General features: G+C 46.2%; 1 protein-coding gene across 6 annotated transcripts in view; it reads left to right on the top strand.

The window, feature by feature from the left end:
- The window catches only part of ITGB4 (integrin subunit beta 4), a 131,719-nt gene that overhangs the window by 90,460 nt on the left and 20,425 nt on the right, over positions 1 to 20,834 (top strand). For all 6 annotated transcript variants that reach the window (XM_029600498.1, XM_029600500.1, XM_029600499.1 and 3 more), the window contains 5 exons: positions 74 to 222; positions 1,985 to 2,165; positions 2,762 to 2,899; positions 4,468 to 4,650; positions 12,439 to 12,570. In XM_029600498.1, coding sequence (XP_029456358.1) covers positions 74 to 222; positions 1,985 to 2,165; positions 2,762 to 2,899; positions 4,468 to 4,650; positions 12,439 to 12,570 — 783 coding nt within the window. The remainder of the gene's footprint in view (positions 1 to 73; positions 223 to 1,984; positions 2,166 to 2,761; positions 2,900 to 4,467; positions 4,651 to 12,438; positions 12,571 to 20,834) is intronic.

Genomic DNA, 20,834 nt, shown 5'->3' with positions numbered 1-20,834 from the left:
GGCAGTATAGTCATGTTATGTAGATCCCATCTCTAAGATCCGAAGCCTGAGTCTCATGTTTTTCTGCCCCCAGAATCCCAAGAAACTGTAGCCTTGACTCAGTCTGTTGAGTCACCCAGGGGCAAGCTGGGTGCACCGATCAACCTCAATGCCCAAGCCCTGAGTGCCAGGAAGATCCGGCTCAACTGGTTACCACCACCAGGAAAACCCACGGGATATAAGGTAGGGAATTCGCAAACTGTGCAGGAACTCCGGATTGCTGCTGGAGATCACCTTCCCTCTGAAACAGGAAGGGCAGAATACCAGCATGCACGTGGTGTTTGGAGGGGTTGGAGTGAAACTCTCTTTGGGTTGCTCAGATGGGTAAGAATTGGAAAAGGAGATTATCTCGATCTGCTGAACTCCCTCAGTTCTTGGATGGATTCGTGGGAAAATGAATAACTCAAGGCCCCAGAAGTATAGCCAAGGAAGGAGGAGAGAACCACCCAGTCAAGATCATGAAGAGGGAGCACTCCACAATAACCAAATGCGATTAGGAGGTGTACCCTGAACATATGTGACCTGTCTTCCTCCCCACCCCCCTCCCCCTTCAAAAAGGTATTGTTTTGATACATAGCACAGAAGGTATGTGAGAGCAGCGGTAAGGGGAGGGAAATTAAGTGTCTTGTAGTGAATTCTAAGCTCCTGCTAGCAGCTGAAGCTCAGGACAGAGAGCCAGATTCAAAGCCCAAAGGGTTACAAACTGAAATTCTGAGATTCCTGCCTGAGAAGACATTAAACCGATGTACTTCAGTATGCTGTGGCAACCCCTCCAGGGAAATGTTGAAACCCCATATTGTCACAAGAGCTCCTTTTAAGAATTTTAGAAAAGAAATTAAGGCCTTTCTTTTTTTTATTTTTTTGTCTAATAATTTTTATTAAGGGTTTCCAAAATTACAACATTACTTTCCCAACAGTATCAGACACTTTTGAGATACAGAATTACCAAGATACAAACATCCCTTGAAAAAACATAATCTTCATGTACTATTGACAAAGATGAGGTGTAAACAGGGGCCAGTGGCCTCTCCTTTATATTCAACAGTGTCTGTATTCATAAAACATGTGACATAAAATCTTCAATAGCAGGAAACACCTTGGTTTTCCATTTTTTCCCCTGATATCAATCTGCAATCTCTGATGTAACGATTTTATCAACCCTGAAATCTCCCTCCCTCCCCTTAATTGTTTGAGGCTTTAGGGTGTGGGCCTTCGGTGCTTGATATCTTAAAGTGGGTTGATTCATTGCTCCTGTTGAGTCTTTGTCCATTTAGTGCAAGGGTAATTCCCCTAGGAGTTGGAACTAAGTGTGGTGTCAGGTTGCTAAGTTGTGGGTTGCAGATCTGTAGATGGGAAGACCTTTCTTTTTAAGTTGGCATATTATTAAGTTGGCTCATTTTAAGTTAACTGTTTTCCTTTTAATTCTGAACTGTATTTTATTTGTTTTATTACCGAGTTATATTATTTATTTGTTGTTTTTATTGGTTTGATTTGATTTCAGTTTTGCTATGTGCTGTTTTAGTTTTGCTTTTATAATCATTTAATGTATGTTTTATTTTTACTTTATGATTGTGTATGTAAATATGTTCATCGCCTAGGCCTTTTGTGTTAGGCGTTCCAGAAATTCAAATAAATGTAAATATATATGTAACCTCTCAAATAGCCACATGTTCAACCATGCTAGCATGGAAATCAGTGACATGCTGGCAGGAACTCCCAACAGCCCCTTGTTAAATTGTTTTCCGAAAACAGAGAGGGTCTCACTGACTTGCAACAGAGCTGGTGACAGCCCCTTAATATGAAATGGGCAGTGCAATTTATGTGGTGAATTCCCAGACAAACCCATGAAGATCCAGAAGCTGAATCACGCTGCCTAAATAAGCTCTTCCTATGATTCCTGAGATGGGCAAATGGACAGGTCTTTCAATGTCTACTTTCCTTCCAGGTGAAATACTGGATCCAGGGAGACCCTGAAGCAGATGCCATGATCATTGATACCAAAGTGCCCTCTGCAGAGCTGGTTAACTTGTACCCGCACTGTGATTATGAAATGAGAGTGTGTGCCTATAGTCCCTTGGGAGAGGGGCCCTACTGTGATCGTGTCTATTGCCGGACTCTTGAGGATGGTAAGCAGTTCTGTCCTTACTCACCTTGTAGGCTACCAGCCTGACTGAAATTTTCACCTGAAGAACTTATGCATTGCAAAATTGGAGATGAGGTTTCTTCCTAGGCATCTCCAGTCTTCTCTGGGCACAATAGTTTTGTGTATGCATGGGGTTTGGGGATGGAGCAGGAGACCTGCTCTCATCTCCTTGTATCCTGATTTTCTTAGAAACACAGAAACTGGTCCATAAATACAATGACATAAAGTCAGGCCTGGCTTAGCCTGGCCAGATAACAAGGAGTCGGTTGGTAATGCTAATGGGGGAGGGAGAGATGCGGAAATATTGATATTTCTCATAAGTCTCATAACTAAGCCCTGGACTGTTCACCATGTTTTGTTTCTTCCAAAGCACTCGCACACAAAGTGTCCAAAGCCCTTGTTAATCATCAGTGAAATCTAGCCTGTCCTTAGTTTATTTTATCTCCTTTGGTTCTTTGGAATATTTTTAACCTACTGGATACCTGGATGTTGTAAAGGTAGTTAGTGGAACCCAGCTGCAGGTGTGTTGCCTGCTCTAGAAGAAAACCGCAGCTTGCTGATATATTTTTCCCTTGTTAGTTCCTAGTGAGCCTGGTCGCCTGGCTTTCAATGTCATTTCTTCCACTGTGACGCAACTGAGCTGGGCTGAGCCTGCAGAGACCAATGGGGACATCACAGCCTATGAGGTTGCTTATGCGCCGGTCAATGAGGATAACCGTAAGTCATGACCTTCCCTTTCCTTTGCCTCCCAGGGCACAGAACCTTCCTACCAGTAGGTAATGAGAAGAGACAGAGTCATCTGGTTGAATGGTTTATGATATATTGACTGAAGAAATCAATTGAGACTGAGACGAAGCTATGGCCAAAGATTTTTCCCCAAAAAACAGTAAAAATAAGTTGTTAAATAATAAATAGTTATTTGTAATCATTTTAGATGTATGGTTAATGGAGAACAGTAGGAAATTACTTTAAAGGAATGTAAACGAGTTATCTGATAATGAAGGATAGATAATCAAGAGATAGTTTAAAGATACTTTCTCAATTTAGGAAATTACTTTCTCCGGTTTGAATCCACTTTTTAAGACTCTCTACTATACTCTTTAGCTCCTGTATGTTCTGAGAACCTCACTGGTTCCTACTTCCACAGACCTTAAAATGCAAGGGCCAATGTGACTTTTCTAGGCCAGGCTTTCGCTGTATGGCAATCTCTGCTCTTCTACAAGACTCATCCTATTTTTGTCTCTGGTAGTTTGTCTTTGAAAATTGGCTAACGGTACAAGGGTACAAAAATATCTGCAGACTTGATCCCTGCTATATGTTTCAACTGGGGTTCCAGGGGAGAAACTATATGCATTACAATTCAAATATATGTGCGTGTTTTCTCCCTGGACACAAACATGGGCCTTGGGAATGCCTACTTTAACGTTGGCTTTATATAGCTGCGTTGTGAAAGAAAACACCCTCTGCCTGGGGCAGTTTACAAACCCAGGGATCCAGGCATTTACCTCCGTGGTTAGCCACCTAGATCACGTTGAAAATTACCCTCATTGTATACTGCACTGTGTTACATGCATGACAAATTTCCTCAGGGACAAGCTTTTCCAAGCACAAGGGTTTCTATGAGGCTTTCTCCGAGTGCTGTGGATGAGAGTTTGGGATTTGCAGAGCACAATTCAGTTTCAATACTTTCACTTTAATATTTCGCATTGATGTGCAGGGAGTGGGGGAGGGCTCCTTGACTGATTTATTATTTTATGAAAACAAAAGGTCTCACTGAGTGGAGCTGACATGAGACCCGCAATAAAAAATAACAGTAATGGAAAAATCTGTTGGTTAAATCAACTCAGGACTCTTCACAATCAGTCAAGTTTTACATTGGTGATAATTATTACACCAAAACAAGGGTGCCCGGGATCCTTCCTATTAGCTTGTTGACATCTCTTTAACTTCAGTCTTCATCATCACCCAGTAACAGGGGTTACCTCAGTGACACCACTTCCCCTACCATTTCTAGCCTACTTCATGTAGGAAAAGAAAGCTTATAAGAACACTATGTGTGTGTGTGTCCCCTCCTAATTACTTTTTTGTTTGGTGTCCTAGCCACACCAGATTTTCAGGACATGTGATGGGGAACATTAGGACTTTGACAAGAGTGAGGGTGGGATGGGGGTGGAGTTTGGATACATGCCTGTGCGCAAATCTTCAGTTAAAATTAGAGATCAAAAGATAATAGAGTACAAGTGAGAGGAAATGAGTGATTCCAACAATGGTTATCTTCATCGCAGGACCCATTGGACAGATGAAAAAGGTGCTGATCGATGATCCAAAGAAGCGGATGGTTCTGATCGAGAACCTGAGAGAGTCTCAACCGTACCGCTACACAGTGAGGGCCAGGAATGGAGCAGGATGGGGACCAGAGAGAGAGGCCACCATGAACCTGGCCACCCAGCCCACACGTCCTATGTCTAGTGAGTATCTTTGCCTTCTGACCTTGTGTACACTGTTCAGTATCTACTCAGTCAGACCAGGCATGCCTCCACACATTAACATTGGAGAAATTACTACATACCTGATAATTTTGTTTTCTTTAGTGTAGACAGATGGACTCAGGACCAGTGGGTTATGCTCCCCTGCAGCAGATGGAGATGAGCAAGCTGACTTCATAGTATATATAGCCCTGCTGTGACCCCAGCCTGCCAGTATTCTCATCAAAAGTATCTGTAGACAGACTAGCAAAAAGCTTGATGAAAAACAGGCAATCTTAACTGTACTCAACTGACAAGAAAAACTGAACTCAAGTAAGAATGTAGATATCCCAGTCTAGGAAATGGATGAACACTTACCAGTAATCCTCTGGGACCCAAAGCCCTATAGGCGGACCATTGACACAATCATTTGGCAGCCGAGGGCAGGAAGCTAAGTCCATCTGTCTACACTAAGGAAAACAAAAGTATCAGGTAAGTGGTAATTTCTCCATTTCCTAGCATGTAGACCTAGGGACTCAGGACCAGTGGGACGTACCAAAGCTACTCCCGAACAAGATGGGAGGCTGCCCGGGGTCCAGTCAACACAGCACATACAAAGGCTGCGTCTTCCCAGGTCTGCACATCCAGGCGATAAAACCTGGAAAAAGCATGTAAGGAGGACTACGTCGCAGCTCGATGGGAGACAATAATCTAACCTCCGCCCATGAAACTGCCTGACCCCTAGTGGAATGAGCCCTAAACTAAGTAGGCAATGACTTTTCAGCATCCACATACATGGCTGTGACTACCTCCTTAATCCAGCGAGCTATTGTAGCCCACAAAGCTGAATCACCCTGCTTCCTTCCACCATGAAGGACAAATAGGCAATCCGTCTTTTGGAAAGGTTCAGAAATCTCCAGATACCACACAAAAAGTCTCTTGACATCCAAGGGAAGCAGGAGGCGATACTCCTCCGCATCCTTGAATATATCTAGAGAGGGCAAGGAAATGGACTGACTCAAATGAAATTCTGAGACCACCTTAGGCAAGAAGGATGGAACAGTCTGCAGCTATAACGCTCCTGGAGTCACCTGAAGGAATGAATCCCGGCAAGACAGGGCCTGCAGCTTGGAAACTCAATGCGCAGAACATATAGCCACCAGGAACACTGTCTTCAAGGTCAATAAGCACAAGGAAAGGCAACGCAGCAGTTGGAATGTAGGGCTCGTCAAGAAATCCAGCACCAAATTAAGACTCCACAATAGAACTGGTAACCTCAAGGGAGGCCAAAGATGCATCACTCCCTTAAAAAAAAAATGGGCCACATCAGGATGAGATGATAAGGAATCACCATTCACCGGGCTTCTGAAACAGGCAAGAGCTGCAACCTGTACCTTCAAGGAATTAAGGGCCAATACTTCATTTAACCCATCACGCAAAAATTCCAGAATAAGTGGGATCTTAAATGAACAAGGAAGAACAACACGATCCTCAATCTAAGCCTCACTCTTGAAACCCGTACATAGTCCAAGGAAGTGGAGAACTTTTGAGAGTGGAGCAAGGTGGCAATCACCGCAGAAGAATATCCATGCTTCAACAGGCGAGACCTCTCAAGAGCCAAACAATAAGTCAGAACTGAGTCGGATCCTCATGAATAAGTGATCCCTGCTGCAACAGATCTTGGTGCAGCGGAAGATGAAGAGGGGTCCCCACCAGGATTCTTCACAGATCTGCATACCACGGTTGCCTGGGCCAATCTGGGGCCACCAGGAGTACCAGCCCCCCTGTGGCCTTCGATCTTGCGAACTATCCTGCCCAACAACGGCCACAGAGGAAAGGCATAAAGCAATTTGTCTGCTGACCAGACCTGTACGAGAGCATCTATGCCCAGCAACCACGGGTTCTCTTCTGCGACCAAAGAATCAAGGAACCTTTGCATTGCGAGAAGTCACCAGCAGGTCTAAGAATGGAAGGCCCCAATGATCCATTATCAGCTGAAATGTCTGATCTGACAATACTCACTCTCCTGGGTCCAGACTCCTCCTGCTAAGAAAGTCTGCTCTTACGTTGTCTTTTCCTGCAATGTGAGAGACCACAATCATCTGTAGATATCCTTCTGCCCATTCCATAAGTTGGTCTATTTCCTGCGACACTTGCTGGCTCTTGGTTCCTCCCTGTCGACTGATGTAGGCCACATTCGTCCAACATCACTCGGACCACTTGACCCTGCAGTCTGTGGCTAAACTGCAAGCATGCCAACCGGACCACCCAGGGTTCCAGGCAATTGATGTTCCAGAGGGAATCTTTGGCATTCCAATGTCCTTGGACAGTGAGCTCCCCAATGCTGTAGACTCTTATCCGTTATGAGTATCAACCACAACTGGAGGCAAGAGCAGATTTCTATCGGTAAGTGGAGTCGAACAGAATAGTCCTGAGACTGCAGGTTCCAATGAGATAGCAGTGAGCATGGAAGATGATGCATATGCACCCTCGCCCACAGCACCTCTTTCAGGGTTGCTGCCATCAAACAGAGCTCATTTAGATAGGACCACACTGTCGGGCGTATATTGCTCACCAACTGACGCACTTGAATCCGAACTTCTGGCAGGAAAACTTTGTCCTGCCTCGTGTTGAACTGAACACCCAGATACTCCAGTGACTGAGATGGCTGAAGTCTGCTCTTGACCAGGTTCACCACCCAACCGAGCTCCTGCAACAAGGAGATCACCTTGTGGGTCACCAGGGAACTCTTTTCCTGAGACTTGGCTTAAATCAGCCAGTCATCCAAATATGGGTGTACCAGGATTCCATCTCTTCTCAATGCTGCCACTACTACCACATAACCTTGGAAAATGTTCTGGGAGCGTTGGCTAGACCAAAAGGCAGCGTCCAGAACTGATAATGGTGCCCAACACTGCAAAACACAGAAAACGTTGGTGCTGCAAATGGATGGGAATATGAAGGTAGGCCTCGGACAGAGCCAGGGAGGTCAGAAATTCCCCCGACTGCACGACCATTATCACTGAGCATAAGATTTCCATGTGAAAATGAGTCATTCTCAAATGATGGTTGACCCTTTTGAGATCCAGGATGGGACAAAAGGAGTCCTTCTTGGGCACATAAAATAAAAGAAATATTGCCCCATACTTTCTTGAGACGTAGGTACTGGAACCACAGCCCTCAGCTGGAGGAGCCTTAGAAGCGTAGACTTCACTGCCTGCTTCTTCTGCGGGGAGTGGCAAGGAGACACCATGAACACGTCCCGAGGAATATTGTGAAATTCCAGTGCATATCCTTCTCGTTTCACCTTCAGGACCCACTGATCTGATGTGATCTCGACCCACCTTTGATAAAAGAGAGAGAGACATCCCCCTATCTTTTGTTCCTGAAGGTGGGTTGGCAAACCTTCATTGGGAAACTTGGGAGGATCCGCCATCCGAGCCCACTCCTCTCTTGACGAAAGGACTGAGACCTACCAAAAGGCCAAGTCCTCTGAAAGGTCAACCCTCTGTAGGGATGAAAACGCTTGGAACTCCGGAGGCAACTCTCATACCAGAGGGGCGCAGCAGCTGCTTCTTATCCTCTGGCAACCGGAGGACCAGAGATTTGCCCCACTTACTGGCCACTTTCTCCAACTTGCTCCCAAACAAGAGTGAACCTTGAAAGGGCATTTTTTTGTAAGATCAGCTTTGGAGGCTGCATCAGCTGACCAATGTTGCAACCATAGTTGACGCCTGGCCGCTACCACCGAAGCCACTCCTCTGGCCGAAGTACGGACCAAATCGCAGCCCGCATCAGCTAAAAAGCGGGTTCCATAACTGCTCTGGAATTCCCTCCAAAATCATCTACTTCCTGAGAGAGAAGCAGACAAAATCGTGCCAGAAAGGCACAGCAAGAAGCTATCTGTAAAGTCATCACCACTGCCTCAAAGGCTTGCTTAAGGATAGCCTCAATCCTCCTATCATGTACATCCTTCAGGCCGCTCCTCCCTCCACAGGGATAGTCGTCCGCTTAGAGAAGGCACAGACCAGCGCATCCACTTTGGGAAAATGTAAATGCTCCCTCACTGCTGGATCCAGGGGGTTCAGGCTTTCCACAGTCCGACCCCTTTGAAATTTGCCTTTGGGGCTTCCCATTCAAGATCAATCAATTCCTGAATGGCATCCATAACAGGGAAAAAAACAAGAGGATTTACACAAGGAAACCAAAATCAGATTCTTCTTCGGTTCTGACATGGAATCGGCACCAGGAACACCCAGCCATCTATAAGGTCTGGGAAATCAGGGCCGGCAGTTCATCTCTATGAAAGAACCACAGCATGGTCCGATACGGTTCCAGTCCTGGAGAAATTTCCCCATCTTCCAGGGCATCAGGATCTTCCTCATCATCAGTGCCATCCGAGTTCCTGTTAGGATTACCAGCAGTGAACCGAGGCATATTCCAGCGCTTAAACATAGGACTGGAAGAGGGAGGGGGCCACTGGCTGAGGGTCCGACCTGACGGGAGTGGGCAAACCTGAGGACTGTCCCTGAAGAAAGGATTGCAAACCCTGAAAAAAACTCCACCCAAGAAAAGGCAGCTGGATCCAGACTAAACCCAGAAGGAACTGGCGCGGTGCCCACTGAACTGCCATCTCCTGTGGAGGAATCAGTCAAGAAAATCCCAGGATCTGGCATACCTCCAGATAGATCCTTAACCAGACCATTATCAGGATGGGAGTATCCAGGCTTAGTGAAATCAGAGGAAGACAACTCTCCCTGAGTCTCTAAACAGCGCTGACACATTAGAAGACACGTCAGGTTGAGATGCCCGAATATGACAGGCAACACAGAGAGAAAGGCGCTTAGATTTCTTGCTCACTGGCGCCATCAGTGCACAGGCAACGGAGAATGTGCGTCCAGCCAGCTCGCGCTGAAAAAATTTCAAGCGCATAAAAATTAGGTGCCGCAAAAAGCACACGCACAAACTGTGCCAAAGCCTGGGTGCACTGTCAATGCTTAAAAATTTGTGCACGCAAAAGACGCACCCGAAACTGAAAGCACAGCCCGTGTGCAGAGCCAACACACTGCGCACACCAACGTCCTGTAGAGGGCAGTAAAGCACGCACAGAAGCGCGCAAAAACACCACCCCTGCCTACCATGCGGCACGCAGGCAAAAAGCTTAACTGCGGGGCCTAGCCCACCGGGGCCACTCAACCCATCAGGCTGCCAGTTCCCCTAACCCCAAAAGGAGCGGGAATGAATGTCGGAACAGCGTGCCAAGCACGGAGACCGGAGGAAGTCCTGCAAAACCCCCTACACTGCCTCTGCCTTTACGGTTTGTTTTTGGTTTTTTTTTTAAACTTACCCAAGCTCAGTGCTTACCTGTTGAGTACAGAGACAGTCTCCAGCTGTGGGGGGAGAAAGCATGTGCCTTCATCGCCACGCTCAGCCTCCTGCCCCTGCTGCCTTTAAGCTGTACAGTCAGCTAAGTCCACACCGGGAAACCCAGCTACCGGACCAAGGCACACATGTGAGGGACCATGGAAATCACCTCAGGAATTCTCAACTGGTGGGGAGGGACCATCTGGTATCACCGCAGGCATACCTGGGAACTCTCCGGATTTGGCCCAGAGACTCCGGAATTCTAAAAGAATTACCAGGTCTCCGGGCCAATACCGGAAATCTCCGGGTGCTGCAGCAAAACCAATCTGCTTGGACCCGGAAAAAAGAAAGGAACGTCATTGGTCTTGCGCGGCTGAAAAAGGAAGAACTCGACAGTGATTTCTACCATCTCCGGACCTTTTTAACTCTTAACTTCACTTCTTTGTGACACCATCTGCTCCTGCACAGCCTGTTTCCTGTATCCAGCCACTTACCCACCCCATCCTGTTTGCCTTGGCCAATCAACATTGCGATTTCCTGCCCGTGCATCAAATGAGGAGTAAGAAACAGGCAGCGTCCACTTCCGCAGCACAGGAGGAGAAGGAAGAGGCTGCTGCTGCTCCAGGAGCCCAAGTTAGAGTCTGCTGTTGCTAGTGTGCTTTGAAAGGGGGGGGGGAGAGAATGAATGAGCATGTCTGTGAGAATGAGTGAGTGTGTATTTGTGTAGGAAGAAGAGATCTGAGAGTGTATGGCGGTGAGTAGGAGAGAGCTGAGTGCATGGGTGTGAAAGTGAGCATGGGTGTGAAAGTGAGTGGGCATGTGTATATGGAAGAGGGAGAGATGTGAGTGAGTGAGTGTGTGTGTGTTGGTGGGAGAATGGCAGAAGTAAAGGTGTAAATGGAAATGTGAGAATGTGAGAGAATGAGCAGTGAAAGTAAGTGTGAACATGTAAGAGTGTTTGAGAGCAAATTTGTGAATATCTGGTCCCACTGTGCAGTTGCCCCACCTCCCCCCCTGCTAATCCATGGTAATTTCAGGGTGACTGGAAGTCAAAAATTCCCACGTATGACCACAGGAGAATGGGGCTTTCCTTATTCCATTTTAAATTCTCCATCCAAAATCTGAAGCAATCCCCTTAGGGAGATGCACATCCACCATCTGCTGGAGATGGAGAATATTGGCAGGCTGGTGTCACTGCAGGAGAAGATATACTGTGACATCAGCTTGGTCCGTCTCCATCTGCTGGCAGGGGAGCATAACCCACTGGTCCTGAGTCCATCTGTCTACACGCTAGGAAAAGCCATTTATTCAAAAAGCCTATTTCAGTTCTGTGATCAGCTTTCATCAGTCTTTGTGAACAAAGGTATATTTGAATATGCAAATATATAAGCTTGCATTTCCTTAAGTGAGAAAAACAAGCTGACCCATGACAGCACTGCCATGCCAAAGATTCACTGTTCAGTCCTTGAGTTGGGTCTTTCGTTTTCTCTAGAGTTGGGGATGCTGCCGAGGTAGTGTTCACAAACACCTCCCCCCCCCCCCCCCCAGGATTGTGAAGGGGAAACGTGGTAATTTCCTAAGGGTGACCCCTAGTGGCCGGATTCAGAGCCCATTATAGTAGAGTTCCAGAAGGAGCCCTGACGCATGGCCTCTGGCCCAGGACTGTCACTGCAATGACCAGACCAAATAGTCTTAAATGAATGCTCATGGCACCAGATGCCAGTCCTTGTTCCGACTAAGGAGAAAGGAGCAGGAGTATGCTGCTGGGTAATAAAAAAAAAAAAAAAAAAAGATTAATAAAACCTATTCCCGGTGCTCCGCTTGGCCATGATACTCTGTGAGGATCTTTACTATGTCTGCTGGAAGGTAGTTTTAAAAGGTGCTGCGTGATGGGAGATTATAAAATAAAAGAGCTCCTATAGGCAGGGGCAAGGATGGATATCTGCACTGCCTAGGTCTGTGCTTTAGTTGTCTTAACATTCACATCATTTAACACCGATTTGGCCAGGTAAATAGAGGGAGCTGTGAATTAATGCATTAAGGCTAATTTCCAATTAACTCTATGAAAGCTTTATGCTTTTGGCTCAGCTTCGTTCTGAACAAGATGACATGGGCCCCTTGCAACTGCTGACCATGAGCTTGATGGGACTTTGCAAAATCCTTAGTAGGTTTTGCTTTGAGTCCCCGAGACCTCTGTGCCACTGGTCTGCACTGCACCAGTAAGATCCACCCCACCATAGACTGGGAGATTTCCTAGAGCTCTGTTATATTGATCCTGGCCACTGGCTGTATCTTTCCAAGCAGGGCGCACCACACTAGGGGAAGTCTGCAGTCCGAGTTATGACGGGAAAGAGCTAACCAGAGTCCTCCCAATGCTGTCTTTCATGGAGAGATCTTTAACCAGTGCGCTCTGATCTTTTCTCACAGTTCCTATCATTCCTGACGTCCCTATTATCGATGCCAATGGTGGCGATGAGTACGACAGTTACCTGATGTACAGCGCGGATGTCATGCGCTCTCCGGGAGGCAGCAAACGCCCCAGCGTGGCTGATGAATATGGTAAATATGCTTATCTGTTCTTGCTGGTAATCGCCCATTCCTATATAAGGCCTAAAGCAGGGGATGCATGGCCTCAGAGAACTGAAGAGGAAATGTCTTTTAAAAAAAAAAAATCTCTTTTCATTAGCCCAGTGACAGAGGCTCTTGCAGGAATGTAATTCAGAGACCACTGCTCACCTTTTTTTCCCTTTTCCCAAAAATCAAGATGACTTCTTTTCATAAGACAGTTTCTAATACAGGAAAACATCCCTGGTGTAATTATGGCTTTCGACTTTAGTATTTCAGGCCAATATTCAGTAGGTCTTTTAGTGGACAAGTCGTCCAGCTAGGTTTAGCCAGAAAACTTGTCCTTGATATTCAGTAGGATAACCATCCCACTGAATATCCTTGTTCAAACTTATATGGCTACTGGAAGCTGGATAACTTTATTTTATGTAAGGATTTTTTTTATACCGATAACCGTTTCCACATCGTATCGGTTTACATAGAACAGGGTGAATAAATAATGTAGGATAACATTTACAAGTAACAGATTGTGACATAGGATGAGATAGGTACAAAAAAACTATAAACATAATAGTAAATATTAATATCTAGAAAAACATGAATGATATATGGATTTCCATTGTGGGAATAAACATAGCAATTAATACGTGGAGAGATGAGGGGGTCGGCTGTGTTTAAAGTTATCAGGCCTTCTGTGGCCAGATAACTTTGCAAATAACCGGCTATATTCAAAGTTAAGTAGTGCTTTAAAAAAAGAAAAAAAAAATCACGGTTTACAGGCCCAATCCAGACTGTCTCCTTCTTTTTATTTCAGTTTCAAAGGCTCGGCCCTACTGGGCTGATCCTCCCCCCACTCCTCAGATTGGCAGCATTTTCATTTATAAACAAGATAGGGCCGGGGTCATGCCTCATCCCCTCCCCTACTCCCTGCACCCGGTTCCCGTTTTTTTTAATTGCCTTCTATCCAGGGTCAGGCCCCACCCCACCCCAACCCTATCCCTATCCTTATCCTTATCCCTTCTACTCCCTTGAACCTGAAATAGTAGTCTTCTTGTGGCCCAGATCATGGCAGCATCCTACCGCGATCCAGGCCCAGCATGTCTGCTTCTGCATGGCTTGTGTAACTGGCGATCTGCCGGTGCTATGTCTAAGCATATACCACCAGTGGGGCAGGAGTGGCCAGGGATCACCCTTGATCTGTGAAGAAAAATAGAAATGTAAGTAAGAAGGTTTGCGAGATCGGGGAGATTGGAAGGGAAGCCTGGGAGTATTTCTTTTTTTTTTTTTTTGTGGTGGTGGCCAAAAATTTAAAAAAAATAAAAGGAATGAAAATGAACAAAATTTAATGTTTTTAAAAAATTTTATTATAAAAATGAATTAAAGCAAATTTTAAGGGCATTTCCTGTTTTGTTTCGTTTCATACAAATGCACATCCGTAATTTATAATACTAGCATTGTTTTTAATTAACAGGCATAGCTAGATGTTTGTGCATCCGGGGTGGGCAATTTTGAAAGCCCACCCCGGAAAGCTTCTTACTCGAGTAAATCGGTTTTCTGAAAACTTCCCACTATCAGTGTGAGTAACAGTATGCAAGCTTTTCTATAATGTGTATTCCTTTACTCATAAAAATATGATGATAGAAAGATAATCCGGCTTATCTAGTCTGCTCATCCGCACTGAAACCCTACCACTCCTTCAGAGATCCCCTGTGTTTGTTTCATGCTTTCCTTGTCTCTTCCTTCCACCCACCACCCTTTCTGTAGAGAAATGTTTACTTTGATTAGTCCTGCGTGTACCTATCCCCTTTCACCATCATCCTATGACCCCCTCATTTGAGAACCACATAAGAACATGCCATACTGGGTCAGACCAAAGGTCCATCAAGCCCAGCATCCTGTTTCCAACAGTGGCCAATCCAGGCCATAAGAACCTGGCAAGTACCCAAAAACTAAGTCTATTCCACGTTACTGTTGCTAGTAATAGCGGTGGTTATTATCTAAGTCAACTTAATTAATAGCAGGTAATGGACTTCTCCTCCAAGAACTTATCCAATCCTTTTTTTAAACACAGCTATACAAACTGCACTAACCACATCTTCTGGCAACAAATTCCAGAGTTTAATTGTGCGTTGAGTGAAAAAGAACTTTCTCCGATTAGTTTTAAATGTGCCACATGCTAAGTTCATGGAGTGCCCCCTAGTCTTTCTATTATCCGAAAGAGTAAAAAACCGATTCACATCTACCCTTTCTAGACCTCTCATGATTTTAAACACCTCTATCATATCCCCCCTCAGCCGTCTCTTCTCCAAGCTGAAAAGTCCTAACCTCTTTAGTCTTTCGTCATAGGGGAGCTGTTCCATTCCCTTTATCATTTTGGTCGCCCTTCTCTGTACCTTCTCCATCGCAATTATATCTTTTTTGAGATGCGGCGACTTTTGTGTTCAAAGAAGTCCACCTCCTGTGCATCAACACACCTCGTAGCAATGCTAGGAGGCTTTTCCGAGAGCATGTTTACGTCATGTTAGGGGTGGGATGGGAAATAATACACACAGGTTGCATTTTCAAATCTACATGTGTAATGTTCTTTTAAATTCTTCCCTCCACAAGAGGCAGACACAGATATCATAGCTATTTTACCCACGGCAATAATCAAAGCAAAACGACGTGCGTAATTTTGCTTTGATTATTGATGCAAACCTCAGAGTATTACATACTCCCTTTCAGGGAACATCGCGTGAGGGGTAGCGCAGGATAGGACATAGGGCAGTCTTCACCCTAGCTAGCCCCCTTCCCCACAGATTGGGCCTTTGGGTGCTAGGGGCCAGTAGGAATCCAGTGCGGCAGCAGTACATGGGAAGTCTGAGAACAGGCTGGATCAGGCAAAGCAATGAACAGGGTTAGGCAAGGCTCTGGACAGACTGGACCAGATGAAACTGTAGACAGGCTGGACCAGGCGAAGCTGCAGACAGGCTGGACCAGGCAAGGCTATGAGCTAGTTGGATCTGGTGAAGCTGTGGGACTGGCTGGTTCTGGAGAAGCTATAGACAGGCTGGACCAGGCAAGGCTGTAGACAAGTTGGACCAAGCAAGGCAGGGTCTTTGAGCAAACACAGGACAAGAACAGGGACAGGATGCAAGAACACCAGACTAGGACAGGGCAGGATGGAGACAGGACAGGACTGGAACAAGACAGAACAGAGGCTGAGCAAGGCAACACAGAATGAATACGCCTGAAGGCAGTTAGGCATATGGCCCATAGGCCACTGGGTAACAGAATGAGGCCTGATAGGCCACAAGACAGATAAGGCAAGGAGCAAGAAGGCCAGATGGCCGCAAGGCAAGGCAAGAATAGGAGCAGAAGCCCGGATGGCCACAAGGCAAGGCTAGGAGCAGAAGGCCCAAAAGCTGCAAGGCAGGACTAAGAACAGAAGGCCCAAAGGCCACAAGGCAAGGCTAGAGGAAAAGTAGCGAGAAAGACAGAGGCCAGGACAAGGAGCCAAAGGTAACTCTATGAACCAACAAGGTGGCTATGGCAGGGCTAGATTACATAGGGCAGAGACCAGAGTGTGGCAAGAACAGAGAGGAGAAGCTTGGCCAGCCTGGAGAGTATGCTCATTGAGGTTCCCTGGTGGAGGGGAGACTGCAAGACAGGCTGAGTCATGAGAGCAGGGAAGAGATGGTAAGGATAGTTCTGTGCGGGGCTTGCTAGAGGCCTCTGCTGGTAGGGAGTTGTCATAGTCAGGGTACAGTAAGGCTGCATAGCAGCTGAAATCGGAACACTACTCCTCCTTTAAGACCCCCTCCTCCTGGGTCCCATCTTCTATGGGGGTTGAGCAAGGCGAGGCTTGGCTGGGAAGTTGTTGGTCAGGGCAGGCATCCCCTGCTGGGCAGACTGGCTGTGGGCAGATGCCACCTGCTGACAGACTGGTTGGGGGTAGATGACCACTCTCGACTAGAAGACTGGCAGTGAACAGGTGCCTCCTAGGTGGACTGACTGTGGACAGGAGCCCTCTCCTGGCGTACCGGAGCAGAGCTGGGGCCCTCCACTGGGCTGACTTGTTCAGGGCTGGAGTCCTCTGCTGGGCTAACTGGATCAGAGCTGGAGCCCTCTCTGGGGCGAAGTGTATCAGAGCTGGATAAAGGGACCTACTGAGTTAGTGTCTGACAGGCAGGGCCAGTGCCACAGGGTGACTGAGATGTAAGACTATTGGCTCAGGAGCCTTTGAGGATGGAACCACCGGCACAGAGTGCATTAAGGGTCAACACCCTAATATGGGGGGTGTGGAGCTCGGAGCCCCTGGCTCAGGATCCTTGGAAGACTGGACTACTGGCGCAGGGTGGATGAAGTGTAATCACTAGCACAGGGTTTCTTTGAAGCGAGGCAACAGGGCCAGCATCTGGTACATGGCACTTGGCGGCTGAGCGCAGGGTGTGAACAGTGCTTCCTTCTGAGTGCTGGGTGTCTGAGGCAGGGCTTTCCTGGGTCCAGACATCTGGAGCTGGAGCCTCTCCTGAGCTAGGATGTCCCTTCTGAGCTGGTTCTGCAGGAGTGGTGGTTTTCCAGAAGCTGAGGCTTAGCTGCAACTGACAGAGGTTCTGTGGATTTTTCAATTCTTTCTGGCTGAAAGGGCAGAGAGGAATTTGTAAAGGTTATTGAACATGTCCTTGCATGGCAAGATGGCAGAACAGAAGTACGTAGTTCCCCTACGTTCATCACATTATCTATAATAGGCACAGCATTTTGGAACAGGTCTTGTGCACAAAAGTTAGACTCAGTATCTGAATTTTGTGTGTGTAGTTTATGTCCAGTAAAGCTGCTCTCTGATGCTTCACTGAAAGTCTCATTAGCAGGCCGGATGGCCTCAAGGCAAGGCAGGACTAGGAGCAGAAGGCTTGAAGGACCCAAGGCAAGGCTAGAGGAAAAGTAGCGAGAAAGACAGAGACCAGAACAAGGAACCAAAGGTAAGGCTGCAAGACAGGCTGAGTCATGAGACCAGGGAAGAGATAAGGAGAGTTCTGAGTGGGGCTTACTGGTGGAAGGGAAGTGTCATAGTCAGGGCACGGTAAAGCTACTTAGCAGCTGTATTCGTAACACACGGTGTTTGCACCAGTGCAGGCAGTTTGAATATTGCCCCAAGAGTGATTCTTCATTCAGTGCAGTGTCTGAGTTTACAACCAGGTGTTGGAGCATTTCTGTGTGTTGCTAATACCACACCAAGGACTTTCTATTTATTTATTTATTTATAACTTTTATATACCGAAGTTCAATTAACAGGATTAATTATCACTTCGGTTTACATTGCAACCAGTAAAAAACAACCATGACAGAGTTTTGTCTTACATTGAACAAGGTGGAGAAACCTGGATAAACATAACTTGGGAAAAGCAGTGATAGGATCTTGACTTAACATTGAACAAAGTGGGGAAAACATGTATAAATATCATTTGGGAGAAAGCAGAATATAAGCATGGTGAGATGTGTTAGTGGGGTGAAAAGCCGGTAGGGCGGGGTTGGTTAAGGGGAGAAGGGGATGAAAAAGCGGCTTTGTTACAAATAAGTAGGATGCTTAAGGGAAAGTTTCTAAACATAATAGGATGTCAACTACTTCATTAGTCCAGCTATTTTAGATTTGCTGCTAGCCGGCATTAATTAGATCTTATCATGATGATCTTCATGGACTAAAAGGCTTAAACATAACCCCCCAAAACCCACAAAGAAACCTACGCTCAAACAACGCAGGATTCTTAAACATCCCCACCTTAAGAGACGCTCATCTTTCAACTATGCGCGAGAGAGCATTTTCCATTGCTTTCCCCAAAATTTGGAACACCCTACCCAAAGAACTGAGGACCCAGCACATCCTGAAAACATTTAAAAAAGACCTAAAAACATTTTTATTCCGCAAACTCTATTCTAACTATCTGACACCTGATCATCCCAGCCGTCAACAGAACTCGCAAGCATAATCCTCCTCTTCATGCTCTCCTGATGTACCCTCCTTTTTCACCCCTCCCTGCTCTCTCACTTGATTCATTAAGTTCATTGAAAATGTTCTCCTCACTATTCTGTTATTCAACTACTAAGAAAAAATGTTTCCTGTTCACAATACTCTACTGTTCCCAACTACCATGTTAACTCCATTTGATTGTATGCTAATTGCATATTTTGTATGCTAATTGCATATTTTGTAAACCGTTATGATAGCTCTACCAAATAACGGTATATAAAACTCTACAAATAATAAATACATAAATAAATAAAAAGGGTGCATTTACAGGAATTTCTTGCCCGCTTCAGCAATGATTGAAAGTCCTTATGCATTTAGCTGTGTGAGATTGTGCTCCCTTCCATAAGCTCTTTGGAGTGGGGATTTTACTTCTCTCCCCTTCCCAGAGAGGAAGAAATGCAAGCACAGTTTCTCTCTTTATTTCTACTCCAAAAGTCTATTTACAGGTCACAACTCAACCTAAATGATTAAGACATCTCAGGCATTCATATAAGGGTTTAAATGCCAACCAGTATAACTTCCTTCTGTTAGAACACAGCCCATGCTTCTTTACACTGGCAAACTGCTAAAAACTTCAAACAGGCCAGCTTGTCAGGGTTTTTAAATGGAAATTCTCAAGCAGCTTACTGGCTTTTGAACTATTTGGTCCATAGTTTGGGCTCTGTCTTCCTAATGGTGTCCCAGCCCATTTCTTTCTGACTGCTTCTCTGCCAGCTATCTACTTTATTTGCTCTTCAGTCAATTTCCCTAATTACTTCCTCCTGGAAATCCACCACCATGCTAGATTCCTTTGAAACTACAATTCCTAGAAAGATTTGCCCAGGAGAAACATCTCCTTTCTGTCTTCCAATGTCTTCTCTGGACCTCCCTCTAGTGGTCAGCTGCCCAAAATTCAGGAAAGGCATTTATCTCTTACAAGCTGGCAAAGCTATTAGAAATACCGAGCCCTTGCTGATATTAGGAAATAATTTATTTCAGTTTTTATAGCTAATCCATTCATTTACTAGGTTTTGTCAACATATACTTGCAATCATTAAGTTGCTTTATGTGCATGCAGAGTTCTAAAGCCTGTTCATGCGATATAATCAGCCAGAGTTCCCTGTATGTGCCCAGATCAGTCCAGACTCCTGGGTTTTTCCTTCCTTCCAGCAGATGGAGACAGAGACTTTTTTTTATAGCCAATGTCTTATAACCTGGCATAACACCTGCAGTCCCTCAGTATTTCTCTGTCTCCAGCAGATGGAAGAGGTACAAAACCTGCATTTCTGAACCTCGAACAATAACAAAAAATAACATAGAAAAGGACTGGAAGTCTGCGACTTGTTAGGGTGCTGACAACAGATCCCCTCCCAAGAGGTTGTCAGGTCCTGGTGGGACCATCCCTCCTGGTTGTAGGGCTGAACAAACAGGGGTTGGGGACCCAAATCTGCTCTTGGTGACCTAGTGGAGGTGAAAACTGGTGGTCCAGTTCCCTGACCTCCAGGAGCCCAAGAAGGATCCCTCTGCCACTCTTCAGCTAAGCTATTCTGTTTTCTTCTGTGTTGTTTGTAGCTCTTTCTTCTAAAGTTAAAAAAAAAAAAAAAAAGAAAGAAAACAGAGGAAGGCAGGTCTGATCGGCAGCTGGGGACTGGATTTCCTGTTTTCTCCTTTCAGTTGGGCTGTGAGGCTTTTCGGGGGTTGGTTGGTTTTTTCGCTGTTCCTTCTCCCGCTTGCTTCCTCCACCCGCGTGGTCACCGCGGCATGTCTTGTGAGCTCCGATGCTCCATCTGTGAGTCGGCCTCTCCGCGCTTGTCGCGTGCAAGCCACTGTGTCTGATGCTTCACCTCCGGTGAGGGCACATCTGGGGGGGGGGGGGGGGGCCATGGCAGCATCTCCACGGCAGCGCAGGTCGGGAGGCTCTAAAGCTGCTCAGTGTGAGGCTGCAGCTCCGTTCCCACTGAGCGCATTTTGGGGTCATTCGCGCCTAAGGCCCCGATCGTAGCAGGGGGAGGGGATCTCCCCCTGTGCTTTCCCCGGCCGAATTAAGCCTCAATGAGGCCCAGGAGCCCATGGGGAGCAATCTGAGAGGGAAGTCTGATCCTCTGGAGGAGGATATAGATTCCTTTCCCCCTTTTTCACTCGAGTTTGTGCTCTTAATGTACAAAGCTTTCCTTGCCCATGAGGCCACAGGGTGGCCCTGTCATAAGCGCCAGGCCACCGATCCTCTGAAGGTGAAGAGGTCTAAGCTCTCCGGGGCCCTGGGGGCCATGAG

Source organism: Rhinatrema bivittatum, chromosome 4 (assembly GCF_901001135.1).
Source record: "Rhinatrema bivittatum chromosome 4, aRhiBiv1.1, whole genome shotgun sequence".
NCBI classification, from domain to species: domain Eukaryota; kingdom Metazoa; phylum Chordata; class Amphibia; order Gymnophiona; family Rhinatrematidae; genus Rhinatrema; species Rhinatrema bivittatum.
This window is presented reverse-complemented; position numbering and strand designations above follow the sequence as displayed.